We start from the raw sequence: 22,159 nt of genomic DNA, 5'->3' as shown, positions 1-22,159 counted from the left end.
TGGACAGCACATACTTGGAGGCTAGAAGCTCACTTCATCTTCTGAGTGAGTGAAGGATTGCTGCTGGGTCATGGGGACTGAGGCCCCAAAGTAAACACAGGTGTTGCGGAGGCAAGTGACTGGGGTTACCCCATCCAGTAGCTAAAGCAACACACACAGTCACGGAGACTTCAGTAAGTAAGACTTCAGTAAAGCATATGGACCGGACCGCTGAGATTTTGAGTTTCCTGTCAATTAACAAATTTCTTATCAAGCCTCATTTAGGAATAACAAGAATTTCACTATTAAAAGATGCTGATTAGTGGCTAATGACTAGGCATTACTCTCACAGTGATCCACCCATGTGCCCCCAGTGTCTTGTTTTTGGATTGTGGTCATGCAGGTGGTCCATGGAATTCAAAGAAAAGAAATGAGGGAGGAGGTGAGCAGTTATTATCTGGCTTTGTGAAAAAAATAAATCTGTCTAAGAGCATTTGTACGGCAGATATGAAATTACTTTTGCAAAGAATATGTGTTGGTGTGCCAGTTCAAAGGGGGAAAGGCTAGAAAACATCATAAATCTAATTTTGGACGCTATGCAAGTGTCAGCGTATCTGCGTCTTTAACACTTGGACAGTTTTTCCTGAGTTGGGATTTCAAAATCTTTTAAGACCTTGCTCGCCAAAACGAAAACACTACTTTGCTTGTACAAATTTTCCTAACAAGAACTCTTATTATTAAAAAGACACCGATTAAACGGGGCTGGATTAAAACACTGCAGGGGGCTGGGTTAGTGGTGGTGCGGTTTAAGGTACCAGTGAGACAACGAAATATGATCCAGGAAGTCCAGTTGAAGTAGTGGCCTTAGCGGCGTTAAAAGGCTTATCGGATGCCAAACACTGCACAGCAGTGTGTAATGCCCACAGCCGGGACTTTACAACTTTGACCATTTTACAGTTGTAACTTTATCTCTTGTTAGGAAAACAGCTCAAGCCATCTACCAATTCTATGCACTTAATATTATTATATATACCTGAATGAATTTAACTGTGCACAAGTCTTTTAGATGGCATTGCAGTTTTGTTTTATTCTTTATTTTTGTAACCTGGCACAGCTGGTGTAGCTGGCTTGATGACACAAGTGTGCAGTCACGTTGATCTTTACCACCATTCCAATGACATGTCTGTGCAAGAGCTCACTGCTAGCGTTCTTTCTTTGTATTTTTTTTAATGAGCCTTTTGCATCAAAGATTGATAAACATTTTTTGAAGTTCATTTAGTTGTGGTTCTGACACTGAAATGCTAGTTTGTAAGTCCATTTAAATAAGTGAGAAAGTAGCTAAAACAGTATGCAGTAGAAAATGCATATGTGGGCAAAAATGTTTTTTTTTTTTTAAATAGCTAGCAATCCTAAAGCATAAAACAGAAAGAAAAACACATCCAGAGCGAATATCGTGCAACACTACCTACTGACAGCATCTCATAACAACCACACCCTCCAGATGTTGCATTGCAGTGTTCAGTAAAAGCAACGACAACACCTGCCATGAAGTTAACAGGGTTTCCTGTTAACTTGACTGCAACTCAATAAATTATGAAATGCATGAAAATATGACACAATCAGAAACTCAACAAAAACTCCTGGTCGCTGTGTTACAAACTGGAGTTTATGTAATGTTTAGTTCACCTCTGCTGGGGGTGAACAGCTGTTACTGCATAACCAATATCTTCCAAGTGTGTTTATATATGTGTAAACACACCACTGCACTGCATACCAAAACCCAGACGGCTTCTTCCTGAGCTGCAAGGTTCTTAAACTGTTGTTTTTACACTATTTATTCTCATTAGTATACACTGACTAATCTTATTGGATGCACTGGAGAATTCATGTTTTCATATTTCTAATATCTTTTTGGAAAGAGCATTTGATTATGTATACTGTTTGATTGTACAAAAACAAATCTGACAGTCCATGTTGTTTGTTAAAACAACAGAAAACAGTCGGATCTTATTCTGTCATCCCGTAATTCTGTATTTTCTGGAGCTTTGTCAGCTGCATTACAATTATAGATTCTTATATATAATTTCTCATACAGCTTGGCCTTAGCAAACAAACAGCACCTGGAACCCAAAAACTGGAAAATACACACATACGTAAATCAGCAATGTTCTTATAGTGTGAGTGTGAATGTGAGAGAAAGAGAGAGAGAGTGTGAGTCTATGTATGTCTTTGTCACAAATGTACTTGATAAGGGTGGGAGCCTGCCCCCAAACCCAAGGCCAGAGGCAGACAGAGATGGAAACAGGACAACCACGCCAACCACAGCCCCCAGGAGTACCAAAGACCTGAGACCACACATCCGTGCGTTCATCCAAGCAAGAGAAGGAGGTAGGCCCCAGATGGGGAGCCCAAGGCCAAAGGGTGAGAGTCCTAGAGAACCAGAGGCAACGGGCACCCTGGTACGATTCAAGGGCCCCAGGTGCCCAAGAACCACACAGCACCCGGCAGAGAACCCCCCCCCCCGCCTTAATGGGCCAGTTACGTACCCCGGAACCAACAAGCATCTGTATCCGGGGGAGGGGCAGAAAAGTCCAGCAGGGACTATGTCCCACAGGGGCCAAGGCTCAGGAAGCCCCAAACACAAGCCCAGCCATGGACACACGCTCATTCAGTCCACTCACTCACTCTCACTCACCCACTAGAGATACACAGTGAGACTTTTTTTTTTACCACTAAAATATGCTGTAGTTTGGACCACCAAATAATTTAAATAAAAAGGTTCATACCCTGCAAAAAACAAGCAGATACACAAAATTACTGTCAGATTCATGAAGTTGTGCACTGGCCTATTTTGTTCTTTCCACTATACGCAAGCTAGCAAATCAAAACCAACAGGCATCTGCAGTAGCATGAACATGCTACCCATATACTGCCCTGCACCCATTTCTTTATTTAGGAAAACATGTTTACCTCTAGCTCAAGTGGAGAAAATGGTAACAGCATTGTAAGAGAGTACGTCTAATGCAAGAAAACAGCAGAAAGTCTGACAGAAGAAACTTAAATAAGTGGACTTCGGAGCTGACAGGATGAGAAAAAAAACCAAACAAGTTTTCTGGGAAAATAATATACTGTAAGTGATGACATCCACAAATAATTTGTCATTTTTAACAGAAGATACGATAGTTTAAGATAAGACCAAGAATACTGTAACATGCTTAAATTAATTGGTTAAAGCCCATATCTTTCCCTTCAGTATATTTTCTTTACGTCCTATTTTTTAAAATAATGACTCTATTCTTAAAAAAAACTTTGAATCCTAATTTTTATTGATTTTATAACATTTGTTTTGTTTTATTCTAGGCTTGTGAAATTTTATCACACTCAATAAATTTGATCTACAGCTAACTGTCTTTCATGTGTGAAAAGTTGCTACAGGAAATATTTCCCACCATTGACTGTCATTAAAAAGTTCTTTCTGGAAAAGTGGAGTAGCATTCCACCTTAATTTGGAATCACTGGTTTGCAAATAAATATGCAGCCACTGGACGAGAATTTGATCCAATGACAGGTAACAGATGTGGTGCTATAGAATAATTCCTTATTTTATTCTTAGGAAAGATTAGCAGATTGAAGATTTCATTAGCCTGCAGCTTTCAACAGTGTAACAGATGGGAACTTTCAATAGTACAGTGATTTCTTTAGAAACAACACATACTGTACCAGAATATTTTTCCTCGGCATGATTGGGAAAATGAATCTTATGGAAAATATTATTTTGGGCTGGTGGACGTCAAGGGAAATTCCACACAGCATGACAATTTACTTTATTTTGGGGGGGTTTATAAAATCCTCTGTCACCTCTGATTACAATGAGCTGAATGTATCAGTTACACATGTGGCATACATGATATTATACCTGACTTTTCTTTGTATACTGTGGCCACCTTGGCTTTCGGAGTTGTGGGGGTTACATATTGTGTACCGCCTGCCTAAAAAGTACTTGTTTCTAAATGTGGATCAAAGGAGTCATTGTCATTTCTTTTCAGCGGAGCTCATATTAAGATGTATTCCATTTGGGAAACATACAAAGCAAATCCTCTGTAATCAGTGAAGGATAATGTCCTCCAAACAACAACAGAAAAAGAGTAAGACTACAATGATTCAAATCCATGTTTTGAATTTGAATCCGATGTGTAGATTTAAAGAGAGCAACAGGAAACGTGAAAGTTTTGGAAAATCTACCCAATTGTTAGTCCTAAAATGAGAGGGCGAGCTCTCATCCTTGAATGACTTTCTGCAGTGCACATGTCAGCAATGTGGTTTCTTCCTCATCAGCTTATTAGCTTACACTGTAATCCAAAGCAACACATATGAAATCATTTAAAACTATTTTTCAACCAATTTCAGCTGCTGATTAGTGAAGAATTTCCTTAGCACCAACTTTTTTACAGCAGATTTATGGTCCTGTGTTGGTGTCCATTTGCACTTCTACTGAAACTACCCAAAGAGAAGGATAATAGGAATCACACCAACAAGCAAGTAGACTATTTCTAAGAAACTCTTCGTCTTCTCTGTAACACAACCAACACAAACATAATTAAGAGTAGAACTTCAGCTGCTTGATGCTTTGGCAGTGCCTCCAAGTGGCAGTGGAGAGCTTCAATATGTAGACATGCTAGCACTGACTCAAGCAAAGCAGTGCCACAATGGAGCCTGCAGAGCTCTATTTTTAATTTCTTCTTATTTAGCAGTGTAACTACTCAGGAGCTGGTATTTAAGTTTGCTTATCTTCTAAACTGAATTAAAACAATTAGACACTCCATTAGTCTTTGCTTAAACTGCTAATCCTATGACCCAGACACAAACAAGCTGCGGATGGATAGATGGATGGATGGATGGATGGATGGATGGATGGATGGAAACTAAAGCAATTCCATCAGATCTTGCCTGATGAATCCATAACAATACTCCACCAACTATAGCATACATAAATACTAAGACCTTATGATGTAGAAAACTACTTGTATACATCATTAGGGCCGCTAAGCTATATTATGAGTCAGATATTATGAATCACCAGAGACTGAATCACTGTTTTCTATAGCTTTAAAGCAATTTGTTTGCACAGAATAATAAAAGTATTGTTTTAAATATAACTATATATTTATTTAAGGTAGCTAAACTTTTCCTATGCTTCACTCTATTTTTTAAACTACAACAGCAATGTGTTAGGATATTAAAGTTACAGAATTTAAAATTTGCCGTCATCTCTTTTGCAAATGTTGACATGGACACTAATGGAAATATATGTAAAACACTAAATACTCTCAGAGTATTATTGTTAAAATTTGGCTTGTTTGGAAAACTCCAGGAAAGCAAGCGAGTGACAACACTTTGATGCACTGTGTTACAAGTAGCAGTAAGCAGGTACATCTGTTTTATTAATCATTAATATGATACACGAAAAGAAAATGTGGAAACATTTCGGTCAAATGACAGCTTGTTATTTATTATCTTTTGCACCAGCTGGTTAAAAAGTGGCATATATTTTCATTTGTGAGGTGCATGAAGGGATGTGGTGGCAAGCTTAAGCCTTGCAGGATGTCTGTCTCTGGACAGCTCTTGCAGTGGAGAGCTCCAAATTTACACACCCGTCCAAAATCACAAAGTGCAAGCAAGGCAATTGGCTTGACAGCACATGTAATAGAGACTGCAAAACCTCGTCGCCCAAGGGCCCTCACCAGAGTAGCAGTGGAGGAGAGTGGCGGGGGGTTGGCTCTCTTAAAAAAAAAAAAGAGTTTGGGATCAGCTTTGTGAGGCTTCTCATGTCAGTCACATACACAAACTTATTTTTGCTAAGTATCTGGAGGTTGGATCCGCAGTGAAATGTGCAGTGTGCGTGTTCGTGGCACTGGTTTTACTTGGCACCACAAATGATAGCTCACTTTTAATATAGAGTAGAGAGTTAGAGAGCGCAGAATTCTTGAGGCAGACTGTAAAAACGTAGCAGCACAATGGACAATGAGCGTGGCTGTGGTTTGGACTGTAGGAAGATCGCGGGGAGCCTGATGGAAACCTCGCAGGACTGCCGTGAGCACGCGAGGTCAGGACATATGCTGACATGGACTTCTGAGCCCGAGTCAGAGCCAGAGCGGAGGGAAACCGAGGCCTCACGTCTGTTCAGCAGCGCTCTGCTGCTCCTCTTGTTTGTCTCTGAATTTATGTCAAATGTTAGTCCTGCCTGATGCAAAATGCAACACTAAGACCCCAGACATGGATGTATTCTGCACACATTAAACACAAAGCAGTTTCCAAAGTGCAGCAGGTTGATGATATGAGTACGAATATTTGATAAAGAACACAACACTACATATTCATTAACTGAACTATTTGGATAGGATCTTAAAAGGCCAGCTTCGCTATAATAGTTCCTTTTGGCGTGAACTGGATTAAGAATACAAATTCAGCACAAATGTCTCTCTCCAGAAAGCACACAAAAAAAGTATCTACAAATCTTGTTAGCAGCTTCATGTTGGAGCTTCTTTACTTGCCTTCACATGGTGAGAGGTACAGTAAGGGGTAGGGCTGGGCTATTCATCTGATTTTAATTTAATTAACCATAACTTCCAATATAAAGAAAACAAGACATTTGGGATAAAAATATTGCTTTTTGCATTCGTTTCCACTGCAAAGCTCTCTTTTATTTCATGTCATAAAATCAAGCACACCCATTTCCTTTACAGAGGAGTGCATTTGCCTCTCCCTAAAAGCCCAACTCAGTCACCAGCACAGAGTTCAAGGAAGCCTACTTTAAAAAGATTTCTACATTTACAAAGAGAAGTTTCTTTTGGAACTTCAATAAGTTGTTGTTCACTATCTTTTTTTCAAAATCTATGAAGCCAGAGATATAAATGAAATAATCTGACAGCCATGCATCGTGGTTAGATCATGTTTACTTCTGCACAGGGACATGTTTGCCATTTAGATCCCTTATATTCAAGATTCAAGTCAGTTATCTCCAAAACTAAGCAACTGACAACCAAATAATCTATATAAATGGAGAAATAACACTACATACCAGAGACAAAATACGTACATTTGATCTTGTGGGAAACTTTCCCTTTAACAAATCTATTTTAACATCAAAAAATGGAACCACCAATCAAAGCCAGGAGACTAAAACTATTTGCAAATTCTGATAACGCCTTTGGTTTCCCCCAAGCCAAACATCCATACAGCTCACTAAGCATCCCATTCATCCAAGTTTCCTTTTCCAAATCACATATTGAATTTCATTTATGTCTGATGAGAGCAGCAGCTCTTTTGTTCAGTCTTTTTTGTGATGTGTTGGCAAAGCCCCCCTCTTTCACAGCCAAGCAGTCAGGAGGAGCCTGTTGTTCTAAAAAATGAGACAGGGCAACAACAGGGCAACATCTGATTAGCATTCACTGCACTATCTCCACTCCCCTGGTATTTTATTACCACAGGTGCAGGGGCATTCATTGATCAGATGCACGCTATAGTTGAGGTTAGGCCTTAATTGAAAACAGCTCTATTTATACACCTGCAGGCACTAAAGGTCTCTAAGAGAGCCCAGGGAGGCTGAAGAGAAGAGAAAGGAAGGGGGGAGAAAACAGAGTAGTGACAGAACTGTGAAAAAAGACATGCCTTGGGAGACATAGGTTAAAGCCTGCAGAGAAGGCAAAAGGCATTCCCAAAACAGCATGGCTACCAAGTGCCATGAGAGAAGCATGCAGGTGCAGAAATCTTTAGGAAAGAACACATGTTTGAAGCAAACAGAAGTGATTTGTTGAAAATACGGAAAAACAATTTCTTTTTCAGCCAACAACTACATTTATTCTGTTTACCGTGCTGCTGCCAGTCTTTGTTGCCAAAGTCGTTTTTCAGAGCCTTGTACTGATTGTGTTCAGCCACATTGCAGGTGGTACTTTGCATCCTGGGGCCCATGTTTTCACAATCTGACCACAACAGGAGGTCAAGGGGTCTGTGTGGTGGAAATCCAATCAGAAAAACCACAGAGGAAAGAGAAATCTGCATTTAGACAGAGAGGGGGACGCAGCTCAGACGTGCAACTTTGATGGGGAAAGTTTGTAAATGATGTACAGCTCTTTTTCTGTCATGTCAAGGTCTTTTACAGGATGTCAAATTTCCAAGTGTGGGAAAGCTATGAAAGCTGTTAATCAGTTCAAAAGACATACGTGAGGGGGGTGAAAAGGTGCTCAGTCAGCTATAGGTTGTTGGCACCGGAGTGGGTCAGACACTGACTAATAAAAGTGTGAGAAAACTTCAAAGACAGCTGATACAGCAGATGATTATTTAAGGATTAAATTTAATGCAATAAAATTAACATTAACGTTGCTATAAGCTATCACTGACAGAGAACAGAATCAGATCCCACATGGAGAGTTTTCTTTTTGAAATAATGTAACACGTCTGTTAAATACCTTTGACGGGATTAAAAAAAAAATCATTTGCTAGAGTTAAGTCAGCTCAGAAAAATATGGCATAAAATGTATGAGTGAGGTGTATTTCAGCTATGGCCCATTATTTACAGAGGCAGTTGTGTGTATGTGTGTGTAAAAGTTTGTATTCTATGACCAGTTGGACCAAGTGATTGCTGGAGATTGCAGACAGTCGCTAGTGTGTAACTGATTGCTCAACTTGGTATAAAATGTGCCAAAAACATCATTGCGATTACTTTGGTTGCTAGCATGTTGCTGCAATCACAAGTCTGCCAACACTCGCAAACACCTCGCCAAAAAGTAGTGAAACTTGAAATAGTGTGTTGCAAACCAGAAATTTGAATGCTCACATTTAAAGTAAAAGTTGCACCTACTGAAATATGCTGAATGCAGCAACAACACATTTGGTGTAAGACAACTTTGAAAGTAAATGTTTGCATACTGCATCACACTTCTCCATGTTTCATTAGAGGTAAGCAAAGAGAGTAAAGAGAGTAAACAATGAGTGTTTGCAGATCAGTCTTCTGTGCAACTGCAGAAATCTGCGAACAACCGAAGCAATCACAAGGAGTGCTTTTTGTGTAGCACCCTCATTGCGACCAAGTTCACCTGGAAACAGACAGAATTCTCCAGCAGCCAATCAACTACTGGTTTGGGAATACACATTTTGTCCTAGCAACCAGTGGTTACCAGACGGTTGCTGACCAGTCTCAAGGCCTTTGTAACTGGGACCTAAATGAACAAAGTACTCTCTAAACCTTTGAAAAAAAAGTGAAGCCAATGCAGAAGTGTGGATGTTGGGCAGTACATTCTAATGCACAACATCAGGAAACTTCTGTGGTGGTAAAAGAAGTCTAACCATAAGTACCCAGTAACCATTTTCCAGCTGAATTTATGAGTTTATGTCAACTCTGACGTGACACCTGGTTTAAAATAAACAAGATGGCAATAGCCAAAACGCAGAAGGCTTGCTGACTCAAGCCTTCAAGCAAACTAATGGGTGACAGTACGGTCAACTTTACAATATAAGCTCCTCCTTGCCTCCTTTTGCTCTCAAAGCTCTTACAAAAAAAAAGAAAGAAAGAAGAGACAGTTGTTTGAAACACAGTCAACATATGAATCAACAGCTGAGAAGCTGATTATGCTGAATGAATCCTTTAAGAACACTTCATGGACAGGGAGATGGGTTTTTTTCCACGGTGACTACGGGACATAATCCATTCTAAGTGTTGTAAATCCAAGCTGACAACAGCTGCTGTCCTCTAAGAAGAAGCAAGCTAGAAATCTCTCAGAGCCGCTTAAAAACAAAAGCTTTTACAAAGATCAATCGTCCTTGGAGTATTCATTTAAAATCGGTCTGATTGGATAATGTGAAGAATCCAATTCTGTAGTCCAAACACTGTTAAGAGCTTACAAATATGATCACAGCCTTTGGAAACGGTTTCATGGATGTAGCTCTTGGAAAGGGAACAGACTACTGTGTGTATAACATCCCAATGTTCCAGTACAACATTTCCGTGGATCCTGTTGGGACAAGATGAAAGGCTTTGTGCCCTAATATCACTGTAACTGCAGGTGTGGAGGCTCCCATTTCACGAGTGTCACTGATGTTTAGGGGGCCATGGGGAGGGGGAACGACGAGACATCTGCACGTTTGGATAACCATCTGAGGGTTCAATCAAATTCAACACCTAGCAGGTAAATGTTTGGATACTCGTGTGTTGTGTGTGTGTGTGTGTGTGTGTGTGTGTGTGTGTGTGTGTGTGTGTGTGTGTGTGTGTGTGTGTGTGTGTATATATGATGTTACCTGTCTGGCTTGTCATCAAAGTAGACACCACAAACACTTGGCTTTATCAAATATCTGTGTGATCACTATCCCGGGCAGTATATAGAGGACTTCAGTTTGTAGTTTTGGCTTATTTTTGTTAAGATTCTTTTTTATATCTAAATTTAAACAGACAGGGAGACCTTGTTCAAACAAAAGTCAGAGGATGTGAAGTTGATGAGCTGGTCTCATTTTCTCTGTCTTTTTAAAATAATATAAAGTGCTAAAAAAAATGCAGCCATGCAAATCAGAGCTATAAGGAAAAAAAATCTAATTTTACAACCTGTCAGGCTTTTATTAACAGTGCAGAACTTCTGCCAAAAATGCATTTCCTTTCCAACACATGGTTCATTCAGGAAGACAGAAATTGTGTCTCATAGCCACAGGGAGAATCTAAACGATATAGTGACCTATGATGCATAAATTAAAAAACAAAACAAAACATGACTCATATACAGTTGCGGTTCAAAAACAGTAAGTCTATGTCAACATAATAATTTTTCAGTTGATATCAGACAAAGTCAAGTTACTGCTTGCTTCATTTGTATTTTTTTTTTTTACAGATGAGGACAAAATTATTAGCCCCCCAATGAAGATTTCTTTTTCAGAAAAACCAAGAATTAGCAGGGTTAAAATTATTACCCCCCTGATGCTTATACTCAAGTGTGAATCCTTTTTGTTGAATAACAGCCTGCAGTCATTTATTGCAGTTTTCGACAAGTCTCTCAAACACGCCTCCTGAGCAAATCCATTCTTCTTTGGCAAATCTCTCAAGCTCCTCAACATTTGATGATCTTCTGGCATGGACCTTGGTCTTCAGTTCACCCCACAAATTTGCAATGGGATTTAAATCAGGGCTTTGTGCAAGCCGGTCAGTAACTTTAACTTTGGTCTTCTGGAGGGAGTGACATTCTCACTGTTGTGTTGGAGGATAAAGAAATGACCCAGAGCCAGTTTTGCTACTGACTGCTTGAGTTTTTCTTTCAGAATCCTTCTTTCTTCACGATTCCTTCCACCCTGACAGAATTCAAGGTGTTCCAGGCACACTTGAGCATCTCTACAGCGTTTCACTGTGAGGATGGTGTCCTTTGGGTTGTACATCTCTTCCTTCTTTCTCCAAATGTAAACATTGTCTCTGGGGTCAAAGAGCTCTAGTTTCACCTCATCTGACCAAAGGACAGACTTCCAGTATATATAATCTGTCTTCAGGTTGTCCTTAGCATACTTCAGTCTGGCTTGAAGGCATCTCTTTTGCAGAAGTGGAGTTGTTTTGTTTTTTTTTACTGTGCAGGGTGCCAATGATTGTCTCCTTTGAGACTACAATTTACAACTTGGCTAAGTAATTTAGTGTCTTGGCAGATGTTCTTGGGTCTTTAGACACATCTCTCACTTTTTTCCCCCAGTCGTTCAAATCTTTGCTTCCTACCTCTGCCAGACTGGTGCTGCACTGTGTGGCTCTCTTTGAATTTCTGATTATACTTCTCGCTTCAGTTCTTGACACTTGAAAACACTGTGATAAGTTTGTATATGCATTTTCTGCTGATTTCGTTTGTGTTTAACATGATGCTTTCTCAAGTGACATCTCAAACTCTTGCTGAAGTTTTGATACTACGTAAATTGGAGAAAAAAAATCCCTTAGTCTTAACTTGATTTTATAGATTAGAGCATTGCAAAATTAAAGAATATCATTGCATGCCAGCGGTTTGTGCTATGGCTAAAAATAGCTAACGATCCCTTATAACATTGGCCCTGGTATTTTTTTTTTGTCTGAAATCAATCAGAAATAACAGAAATAATTGATGCTTTCTAAAGAAAGTATGTTTCAAAGTGCTATGTTAAAAATCTCTTGCTCTGTTAAAGAAGGACAAACATTTATTATTAATAGTGAGGGGCAAATACTTGTGTCCTCATGTGTAATTGTACCTGCACACCATCTCCATCATTTGAGAAAAACAAACTGGTACTTTCCTTCTGAACACTACTGCATGAATACACAGTGTGATTAAATGCAAGTAGCTTTATACTGATGAACACCCAGTCAGACTGGTGAGGTTCGAAATACTGACAACCATCATCTGCCACAAACAAAATTGCTGAGAGCTACAGTACTTTGTTTTGTTTTTAGAGTTTTGCTCAGTAACAGTCTAAAAGCTCCACCTGTTGTTGGTGTTAAGCAGAACTTACTGGTGCATGTGTAGATGTCTGCTGCCATGGATGCTGTGCCTTGGTGGTTTAGCCAAAATATATGTTGAACAAGGGTAGAATGGATCCAGCCAGAGACACCATGGATGGACAAAGCCACTTTGACATCACCTAAATTAATGTCTGGTTTAAAGCCTTAATAAAAACATGACCTTTATTCGGTTACTTATGGTTCGTATTAAATGGTAAATGGCCTGTATTTGTATAGCGCTTTACACATTCAGTCATCCACCCATTCACACACTGGTAATGGCAAGCTACATTGTAGCCACAGCCACCCTGGGGCACACTGACAGAGGCAAGGCTGCCGGACACTGGCGCCACTGACCACCACCAGTAGGCGGTAGGTGAAGTGTCTTGCCCAAGGACACAACGACCAAGACTGTTGGAGCCGGGGCTCGAACAGGCAACCTTCCGATTACAAGGCGAACTGCCAACTCTTGAGCCACGATCGCCCCAAAATTAAAAAACTAAAGGTTTGGTGCCAACATAAGGTTTTAAAAAGCTCTTTCCTTGTGGAAGTTTTAATTCTACTACCGTATCTGTCAAGATATGTGTAAAAACAACAGTAAGCTAACCCAACAGATGGAGCTTATGTCTAAGAAAAAAAAAAAAAAAAACAGTATATATAATAAATAATCCCTGTTCATACACTGGAGTACAGCCTGACTTTGCTAACGCAGCCAAACATCAAACAAGACACAGCGGTGGGTATTTGACTGTAATATATTTCTCTACTACTGAACAGTTGTTAATCACAGCGCAGTTCTTGCACCAACCTACATGTGCAGACCCGCCATCATCTGTTTTTCCCAGACTTCAAGTCTTGGCCCACTTGAAAAAGACGAATCAAGCTAAAATGCTGAGTCCGGCAAGTTGTTATTGAGCCAAGCTTTGGTCATTAGAAAGCTAAATAGCTCCTTGTTTCCTTTTGTGTGTTTAATCTTAGCTGGAGCGGGTATAATTTATTATACAGTGAACAAAATTTGGCTGGAACAAACACAGGACTAGCTAACCTGGTTGCGCTAATCTTAAACCTCTATAGAAGCCCGATCAGTTTACCCCTCTAAAGCTTTCTTGCACGCCGCTTCCTCTTGTTCCACCAGTCGTCTGCTGCTGGGCACCGTGTCTTCGGTAGCTGATCTGCTGAGCTCCGCTCTCAGTGTTCTTGGCAACACAGTTCTCTCGGAGGTTTGTACCCACTCACCCACGTTACATACTGCCAGAGCAGGCGTTGAAAGAGAAGCCGCTCGCCCTATTACAAGTCAGTGTACCATCAAAATGATTTTGAAGTTGTTATTTTAAAAAGAAAATAGTTACATATTATTGCTTTAACAAGGGATCAAAGTCCACCAGATGGAGCTTAGGTTTTCCTTCTCATTATGCACCCCTGCAAATCTGAAACGATGTGAAACACCCCAACAGTAAAGACAAATAAATTTGCTTGACGTGAGCTGTGACACTGTTTACACAGAAAAGTTGGTACTTTGACAAAAATATGGCTCGGGATATAAGATCTGGTTAGGAATGGAAACAGCTCAAGCACAGAAACTGATTCACGGGGAGCCCCCTGGCTTCAACCGCAACTACAGAAAAAGACCCAAGGAAGAGACTGAGGATCACTCAACTAAAATATTATTCTTTCACACTAAATGAGAAGTGAATATAATGAACTACAGAACAGTAACTTTTTTTTCCCCTTTCCACTGTGACTGATTTTAAAATCCTCTGACCACATTCGGACTGTAAACAGCCTCATTTAATTTTCCAAATATAACCCAACCTCTTCTAGCATTTAACTGGTGCTTTGTGTGAATCTGTCTCTCCTGGTCAGTCGTAAGGACAACACCTCAGACAGCACAGTGGGGTCAGTGAGAAGTTAACTCACACTGGCCGGCTCCTGTCGTAGAAAGCGTTGCTCTTTGCAGCCTCTGCAGCCTGCACAGCTGCTTTCCTCTCCTCAAATTCCTCCCTGCTCAGGACCGTGCCCCTGTGGCCGTGTTCCACCAGCTTAAGGGCCAACTCCTTCTGCTTGAGATGAGAACAGAAGAAGAATCAGTGAAGAAGAGGGAGCATGCTTTACAGTCAAGGCTGGATATTGTCAGACGTTTGCAGTGCCGAATTTACAAATTGTGGCCTCTCAACTCACTAATCACCACAAGAGTACTGACAGATAAAACTTGAAATTTTCTCAGCTGGTTTTTAGGATTTACTTGTCACGCTTGTCTTTCGATTGAAAGGTGTCATTTCACTGCCCTGCCTAAAAGTATGGAAGCGATGACCTGCTCTCCGACACCACCACATTTTTAGTTTTATGGGTTCAGGATGATTTCATTCCTATTTCCAGATCTATTTCTGTTGTAAGTGTGAGCATTAATGTATGTCAGCAGGGATTTTTAGCTACATTATTCCGATCGTCACTTGCAAACCTGCTGTCATTAAAGCAAAGCCATAAAGTCATCATCTAAAAACCAAATCTCGCCGTCAAACCCAGTGGCTTGTTAGATCAAAGCTTCTGCCACATGTCCTCATACCCAAAATCCCAGCAGCCGGGCCTGTGTCCGCACCCAAGAGGAAAAGTTATATTTTCCTTCAGCTTTGATGTGGCTGACCAGAAATGAGTCTCAGACCTTTGCTGGTCCTAAAATTGGCCTGAAAATCCACTCAAACAGATGATTTGAGCGAACACACCAGGATCTACACTAATCAGCTAAGGTGGAAATCCCTTTGTAATATACGGCATTTCAGAGAGAAGACCGGAATAACATGATCTGTGATAAATGGGTTCATAATTAGTGGATTTATCCAGATTTGGCCCTTTTCAACACAACTACACATTCCAGATGACCTGGGCTGAGTGTGCTGTGTCACAACACAGGGAAGAATCTGAATGATTGACTGCAGCTGATTATCAGGTCAGATAGGCGTTGTTCTCTCAATGTGGACACAGGTGTTCAAACAATTCCGCAGCAGACACATAACTCATTAGCATGGGCGCTATCTGCTGGACGGATGCAGGACTGCTGATTTCTAAAGGGCAGGTTCATTTTCAACTTATTTAGCAGAATACGTGGCTCGAAAAACTTAAGAGACCAACATGAAAGAAAGAACAAATGCGATTTAGGGCCTTTTAAAGACATATGTTTGATAATATACAGCCTGAAAGCTACTTCTCCTAAGTCTTTCGTTCATCCCTGAAAAACATATGAAAATAACTAACCCTAACCTTAGCGGAAGATAATGGATGGATGGATTATAATTTCATATACAATAGTGCTACTTGTGCAAATAATCTGTGGTCTATAGCGAGCACAACACAACAATAACAACAACAACAAAATGTAATACAGCCCGTTGTACTGTCTGTGTGGCTTTGAAACGGTACGACTGCCATGTGATACGAGTAACTGTTTCTCTACTTTATCGCATGAACCAAGCAGACTGGAGTGATGATAGCTGCTTGTTAAATTCAGAGTTTAAACCACAGACTGAATATAAAGAGTTACTGGTTTTATTCTAAACCTTGGTATGACTACCACCTAGCGTTGAACTACTGAAATTACACCAACAAGTCAAATCTGCTTTTAATGAAACAAGCGAACTAAGTCCAATGCAGAAAAAATAACAGAGAGCAGTAACAAACAGATATTAACTTAAGACGATATTTACTGTCGATGAAAATAACACTTGATGTATAGTATATGCCACAAGTCAGACAAGTGTTTGTCAACTATGTTTGGTTGATCACAGGTAAACAGGTAAACACCTTGTAAAACACCCATGAAGTTATTTTCATATTTTTAAGAATATATTTTTAATTTCGGGATAGTACGTAGCTAAAAATGGCCAATATTTGTATAAAGCGTGTAAAATTTATTTTCTTGCTTTGCACACCGGAGCGACATTAGATGAGCAACATACCAAGAGGCTAACGTACCAGAAGCAGGTGATGTGCTAGCAAGCTAATGAAGGCAGGTTTTATACGTGGCGAATTGAAGGAGTCCTGGTAATTTTGGAGAGACTATGGTTATTTTTTAATAAAATTCACTGCTGTAGATTGATGAAGAAATTGTAGTGCAGTCAGTGCGGCTCTGAGGCGCAATGCCACAAAATAGCGGGGTGTAAGGAGTGACAGGTAGGATAAAAGTGCTTATAAAAGTTGTACTTTTCACTCACTTTAAAGTAAAACAGATCCAGTGGCGTGACTTTTGAGTCCAGGTAATCCTCGTAACATTTAAACTGTGTTAGAGAATCGTGAAAACGGCTGAATTTGCTGTACTCCATCTTCTGTGTGCGTGTGCGCTCGTGAGTATTGGAAAACGCTGCTATGGCAACCGCCTTACCGGCTTCTCATCAGACAGGAAGCGGAAGTTTACGACATCACGTTTAACCTTTATGTAAACCGGAATTCTTTGAGATCATTTTTATAACAAGAACCGTCCAAGAAAAATACAATTCCTTCAGAAAAAATAGCAAAACACACAAGTAATGATTTTAGCTGTGAACAGGCGGGAGAAGCAGCTGCCCTGTAACGACGCACAGAATTCACCTGTGAGGTAAGGAAGGCGGGTTCCAGTCATTTATATTTTTTATTTTAGTGGTAGAAATAAAGAGCATTGTGTTACACAGTTTAATTTAAATACACCTAAAATATTTATAGAAATAAAATATCATTATATATAACTATAAAATATTTATATTTTTTTCTAATTGTTATAACTGTTAAATTATATATTATATATATTATAATATAAAATAAAATAATTAATAAAATAAAAGACAAAAAATTACAATTAAAAAATGGTCCACATAGGATGCAAACCAGCATCTCCTGATTTATTGGATCATAGGACATTCCATAGATAAAAAGGAATAAAAATATAGGCTTACCTGTCACCTAAGGGCCTGGAAACCAGATTTTAAAGTGCACACTGGACAGCTAATTGGATATAATATGATAGAGTTGGTAGATAATGCAGAGGAAGCAGCTTTTGTCCAAACTATCATCTTATAGTGCGGAACATTTTTGAACCTAGACTTCCTAAACCTCCTAGATGCCCACAATACACTCTAAGAGAGCACATTATCCACCCAGATACCCAATTAATTTTTGGATGTACTTTCAATTGAGACCATACAGTGAAGCTTGCAGCTCTTGAAAAACAGTCTGAAGCTCATCAACAGTCTGTCTTCAGGAAAAAGTAACTGCATAGACTGTTGTGTCATTTGTGAAACAAAGCACCAACAATAGAGGACCATCCATTGTTTTCTTATGTAGTTAGTTAGGGGTCTCAAGCCTATCCTGGCTGAGTTGGACAAAAGGTGCAAAGATACACTCTGGACAGTCGCCAGCTCACTTTTTCAAAAACAGAAAAAAAAAGAAAGAAAGTTTGTCTGGGTATTTATTTCCCCTGTGAGAAGCTTTTGTTGTAATAGCGTACGTGTTAAAGAGATTTGGATGTATGTATATAAGCATGGACTGTACAGTTTTACTGCAGAAGCTGTTACTCTCGGTCAACAGCAGCTGAGGAACCGAAGAGAACCCCGAAACCCTGAGCAGGTAGCAATGTAAACTGAGCTCCTAAAATGTTTGTTGCAGAATTTTTTTGTTGTTGTGTCACAGGTCTTTTCTGCTCCTTGTGAAAAATATAGCCTACCAGTTTGGGAAGAGTCTCATTCTTCTTCTCGGGTCTTGGGTGAAAATCTAACGCCCACCGCAGAAAAAAAAGTGTTGGAAGTGTGAACTGTGTAGCTTTGTTTAACTGTGGCTGTGGCGAAGCTTTAAGATGTTGCTTTTGTAACTACATTCTACTGTAGCCTTATTTCAGACTGTGTCTTACTGTCTTTCTTCAAAAAAATTTTTTTACGAATGTTGAGTTTTCAGTGGCTTTATTTCAGCCTAGACACAAAGAAATGAGATGGGTCTATGATACATCCTGCCTAAGATGAAATGCATAGCTTTGTTTTTGATCATATTGTGACGTGTGACCTGCGATAATATCCCATCTATATCTACATCCCATCAGAGAAGCTCCTGCAGGTCCTCAGTAACACCGTTTTTCTATTTTAAACTAATGTGAGCTCAGTTGACGCATAAAAGTAGAATAGTGTCTCACACGACAAATTATCCTGTCTCGTGATGTCAGTCCCTAAATCCTGGCAAATCTACACAATTTGGCACCTTTTCTGACTATAAAATAGAGACGAAAACCTTCAGTGGGTATTTTCTCAGCTTCATGTGCAGAAATACTGTGACTCTTGGCTGTTATTATCATTTTTATTATCATTTTGTTTAATTTTGCCATCCAGCGTGAATTTTAATAGCTCTGCAGTGACGTCCATGGAAAGTGAAGTAACGATCAAAAATTTTCTTATGAATGGTCTCTCCTACAGCAGCCCTGTAACATATGACCTATATGCACGTATGCACACAGACAAATAAGACAAAAGGCAGCAGAGGCACAGTGGGTTAGTGAGCAAAGGAGGAGAGCTTTAACAACCTTCTAGATTAGCTTTGTCACGCAAGCTGCTTCTCATTTCTGAGGTCATAGAGTGTTTTCTTACTTAGAAATAAACCCTATTTAATTATTAACACTATTTTAAATAATAAATGTGAAACTTCTGCTGTTCTTATTCTGTGATGTACAGTTATTTTTTCTACACTTTGGTGAGCTTGATAAAATACACTCACCAAGTACTTTATTTTTAGAAGCATCAAATACTTAGTAGAACCTTTTTTTTGCTCATAAACAAGTTTCAGTTCCTGATGTCTTGGATTCATCAAAGTGTTGGCAGGAAGACATGATCAGCAATATTAAAGAGCAGGCCATAGCTGTGGCATTTAAACCATAATTTGAATCATGGCAGCCAAAGTGTACAGAATCAACCTTTTGGGGCCTCGATAAATAATTTCCATCTTCATAACAACTGTATTTGGGATTCTTTTTATAACTCACCCATGTTGATACTCCAAGTTCTACATAAATCCTGCCTTGAACTTGGAGAAGGCATTTGCCTGCATCTGGGGGCTGCAGCTCATGTGTATTGGGTATTGGGCAGTTGGGCTGCTTGGTGACTGTGTGTAGTCGTAGTGAGAGATTAGTTTGCATTTCCAGTAATAAGTCAAACTGATTGTCACTGATTTCGTTGAACCTTTTTCTGGATAGAGGTGGTGGAAGGTGTTGGGTTTGGTGGTCTCAGAATCTCATCTCCGCTACATGCAGATGAGATCATTCTGCTGGTTTTATTAAATGACTGCTTCTACCTTGTACAGGGGCAGTTTGCAGCGAAGTCTGAACCAGCTGGGATGAGAAATAGCAGCTCCAAGTCTGAGGCCATGGTTCTCAGGTGGAAAAGAGTGGAGTGCCCACTCCAAAGGTTGGGAGTGAGTTACAGCTCCAAATGCAGAGCATGGATGGTTTTTAAGGGCAGCAGCTCACAAATAATATAGCTTGCTTTGTACAGATTGCCCAAAATGTATCTTAGTTTGATGTGAATCTTAATTTTGAAATATAAATCTGTGTTTTGTTACTTTACCCACAAAGCTGTAACTGGCCAGCATCTACTGCTGGCCAGAACACAACAGGCATTTTTCAGATTTTGATTAAAGATTTGAAATAAAATTGATAATAACCACGTTATACAGCATGGACAGCATCATGATCTTTAAACTTTAGCACTGTGCCTGACCTTTGGCCTCATACCTCTTCACAGAAGACAGCAAGATTTGAGAAAAATTCTCTTTTAGTGATAGAGTGGCACAAAATGTGAATGAGGTCAAATGTTGGATCATTAGAGTGGGAGGAGGGATCCCACTGGTGTTCATATCTGAAAGGACAGGAAGATTGTTGGTAAGTAATCAGCGCTCAGGCCTGTTTTAGACTAAAGTAAAATCTGTCATGACCTCAGAGGATTTGGAGAACGTCAGCCAGCACAGACCTGTCAGCGCACACACACACCTGTCTTTCATTAGTCAGCCACAGACTTTTGCTGTGACAGATTGGTGACCTCATTAGGACTTAAGTGAAATATACTACACTCCCATATTTTACCGCAGATATCTAACTTTAACACACAAATTAGATAGAGCCTTCTCTCTGAACCTTCAAATCAGCATGTTTAACCACTTTCTGCATTTTCCCACTTAATGCAATTAAAAAACATATACATGTTGATATATATTTTTAATGGTATTATTACATAAAGATTTTTGTCGTACATACATTTTTATGAAAAAAACAATCTGGTAGAAAAAATATTGCTCTGGGATGCGATCACACAACGCAGTGGCAACACAGAGCATTGTAACAAGACACACAGCATCAAGAAACTACAGATTGCCATCTGCATAAATACAGTGTGGAAAATGCTTCATTCATGTGCTACATGCTTTTCATGAGAAACATCAGTTGTACAGCTGAACATCAACAGAAACACTGGCTAACACTGGGCTACAATGGCTTTATTCCACTGTAATAACCGGTGTAATAACTTTAACATATGAAGCTACATATTTTTTACTTCTCCTCTATGATCGTGTTCATATTCTGTTGCCATGTTCACCAACAATGTGTGTTCAATTGTAATTGGTAAAACCGAGGATGGATGTGGTTCAGGATGCAAAATGATAATTTGGTAATGCTTACGATTACAACAATATAATACAGCACATTTAAATTATTATACAGCTCTGAAGGATGTAAGTGTGAGTTTGACACTGACCTGATCATGTTTTGAAGATACAGTCAAGAGACTCACAGCAGTGCCTAAAATAATATATAGAATTCTGTTTATGGACACAAATTTCATCCTGTTTTCTCACCTACTTAATTACAGTTTGTTTATTTATCAACCTTCACTCATATCTGGGTAAATGTAGTTTTTTTTAGGTGTAACGGCCAAAAAAGTCTCTGTTTGGTGGCAGGAGTGCTGAATGTGATTTCTTTGGTTTGGCGTATGAAATAAAACTACTTCATTGTTTGGGTTATAATAAAACTGCTGCCGCTGTCCGAGGTGTCTCACACATTAAAAAAACATTACTGTAGGCATAAAACTTTCCTACAATTGAAATACGTTAGTTTGAAGTTTTGTAAACCAAAAACCTCCATGTACGCAAACAAATAGAAATATTTCTTTTTTCTGTGAGACAGGGTGGCTTCATAACGTAAGATGAGACAATCTTATGTAAATGGCCTGTCTTTATATAGCGCTTTTCTAGTCCCTAAGGACCCCAAAGCGCTTTACATATCCAGTCATCCACCCATTCACACACACATTCACACACTGGGTGATGGCAAGCTACAAAAAGTGCAAACTAAATATAGAGCGTTCTGATACGCGTTTAAAACGTTTGCACTCACTGCTGTGTGCTCAAATAGTTTCGTCATAGATTAATATGCATTTTTTTTGCCAGTGGAGTAAATTCATGACACTGATTTCAAACAAGTGTTTTATAAAATGTGCAGCCGTCTCCAATAAGTCAAACAATTACATTAAAGACAATATTTGATTTTTAAACCAAACTCTGAGACATTCTGCGTTCCTCGCCACCAAGCTTTTCTTTTTCCCCTGAGATGTCCCGGTGCTCCTATGAGGTCATTGCCATCTGATACACCTACAGCTTGAACCTTCCTCTACACAAGCGGCGGCTCTTTCTTGGCATCTTTATCCC

At 39.5% G+C, this 22,159-nt stretch overlaps 1 protein-coding gene and 1 long non-coding RNA gene across 4 annotated transcripts in view; one reads left to right on the top strand and one right to left on the bottom strand.

Annotated features, from left to right (window-relative positions):
- Positions 1–16,889, bottom strand: part of cfap299 (cilia and flagella associated protein 299) — a 79,413-nt gene extending 62,524 nt beyond the window's left edge. Inside the window, exons 1-2 of one of the 2 annotated variants that reach the window (XM_026186881.2) lie at positions 16,666–16,889; positions 14,378–14,520 (exon numbers count right to left, since the gene is read on the bottom strand). In XM_026186881.2, coding sequence (XP_026042666.1) covers positions 14,378–14,520; positions 16,666–16,773 — 251 coding nt within the window. In that variant the 5' untranslated portion in view covers positions 16,774–16,889. The remainder of the gene's footprint in view (positions 1–14,377; positions 14,521–16,665) is intronic. The other variant, XM_026186886.2, reaches the window with a different exon arrangement.
- Positions 16,890–16,912: 23 nt separating this feature from the next.
- On the top strand, positions 16,913–20,130 carry LOC113033258 (uncharacterized). 2 transcript variants are annotated; one of them, XR_003274010.2, is made up of 3 exons: positions 16,913–17,045; positions 17,977–18,049; positions 19,763–20,130. It is a non-coding gene; the product is annotated as an uncharacterized LOC113033258 (long non-coding RNA). The 2 variants fall into 2 exon arrangements; XR_013900793.1 differs by having other exon boundaries at positions 16,914–17,045; positions 18,011–18,049.
- The last annotated feature ends 2,029 nt before the right edge of the window (positions 20,131–22,159 follow it).

The sequence above is a fragment of the Astatotilapia calliptera genome, chromosome 12 (assembly GCF_964374335.1).
Source record: "Astatotilapia calliptera chromosome 12, fAstCal68.1, whole genome shotgun sequence".
NCBI classification, from domain to species: Eukaryota; Metazoa; Chordata; class Actinopteri; order Cichliformes; family Cichlidae; genus Astatotilapia; species Astatotilapia calliptera.
Note: the sequence above shows the minus strand (reverse complement) of the source record. Positions and strands in the feature narration are given on the sequence as shown.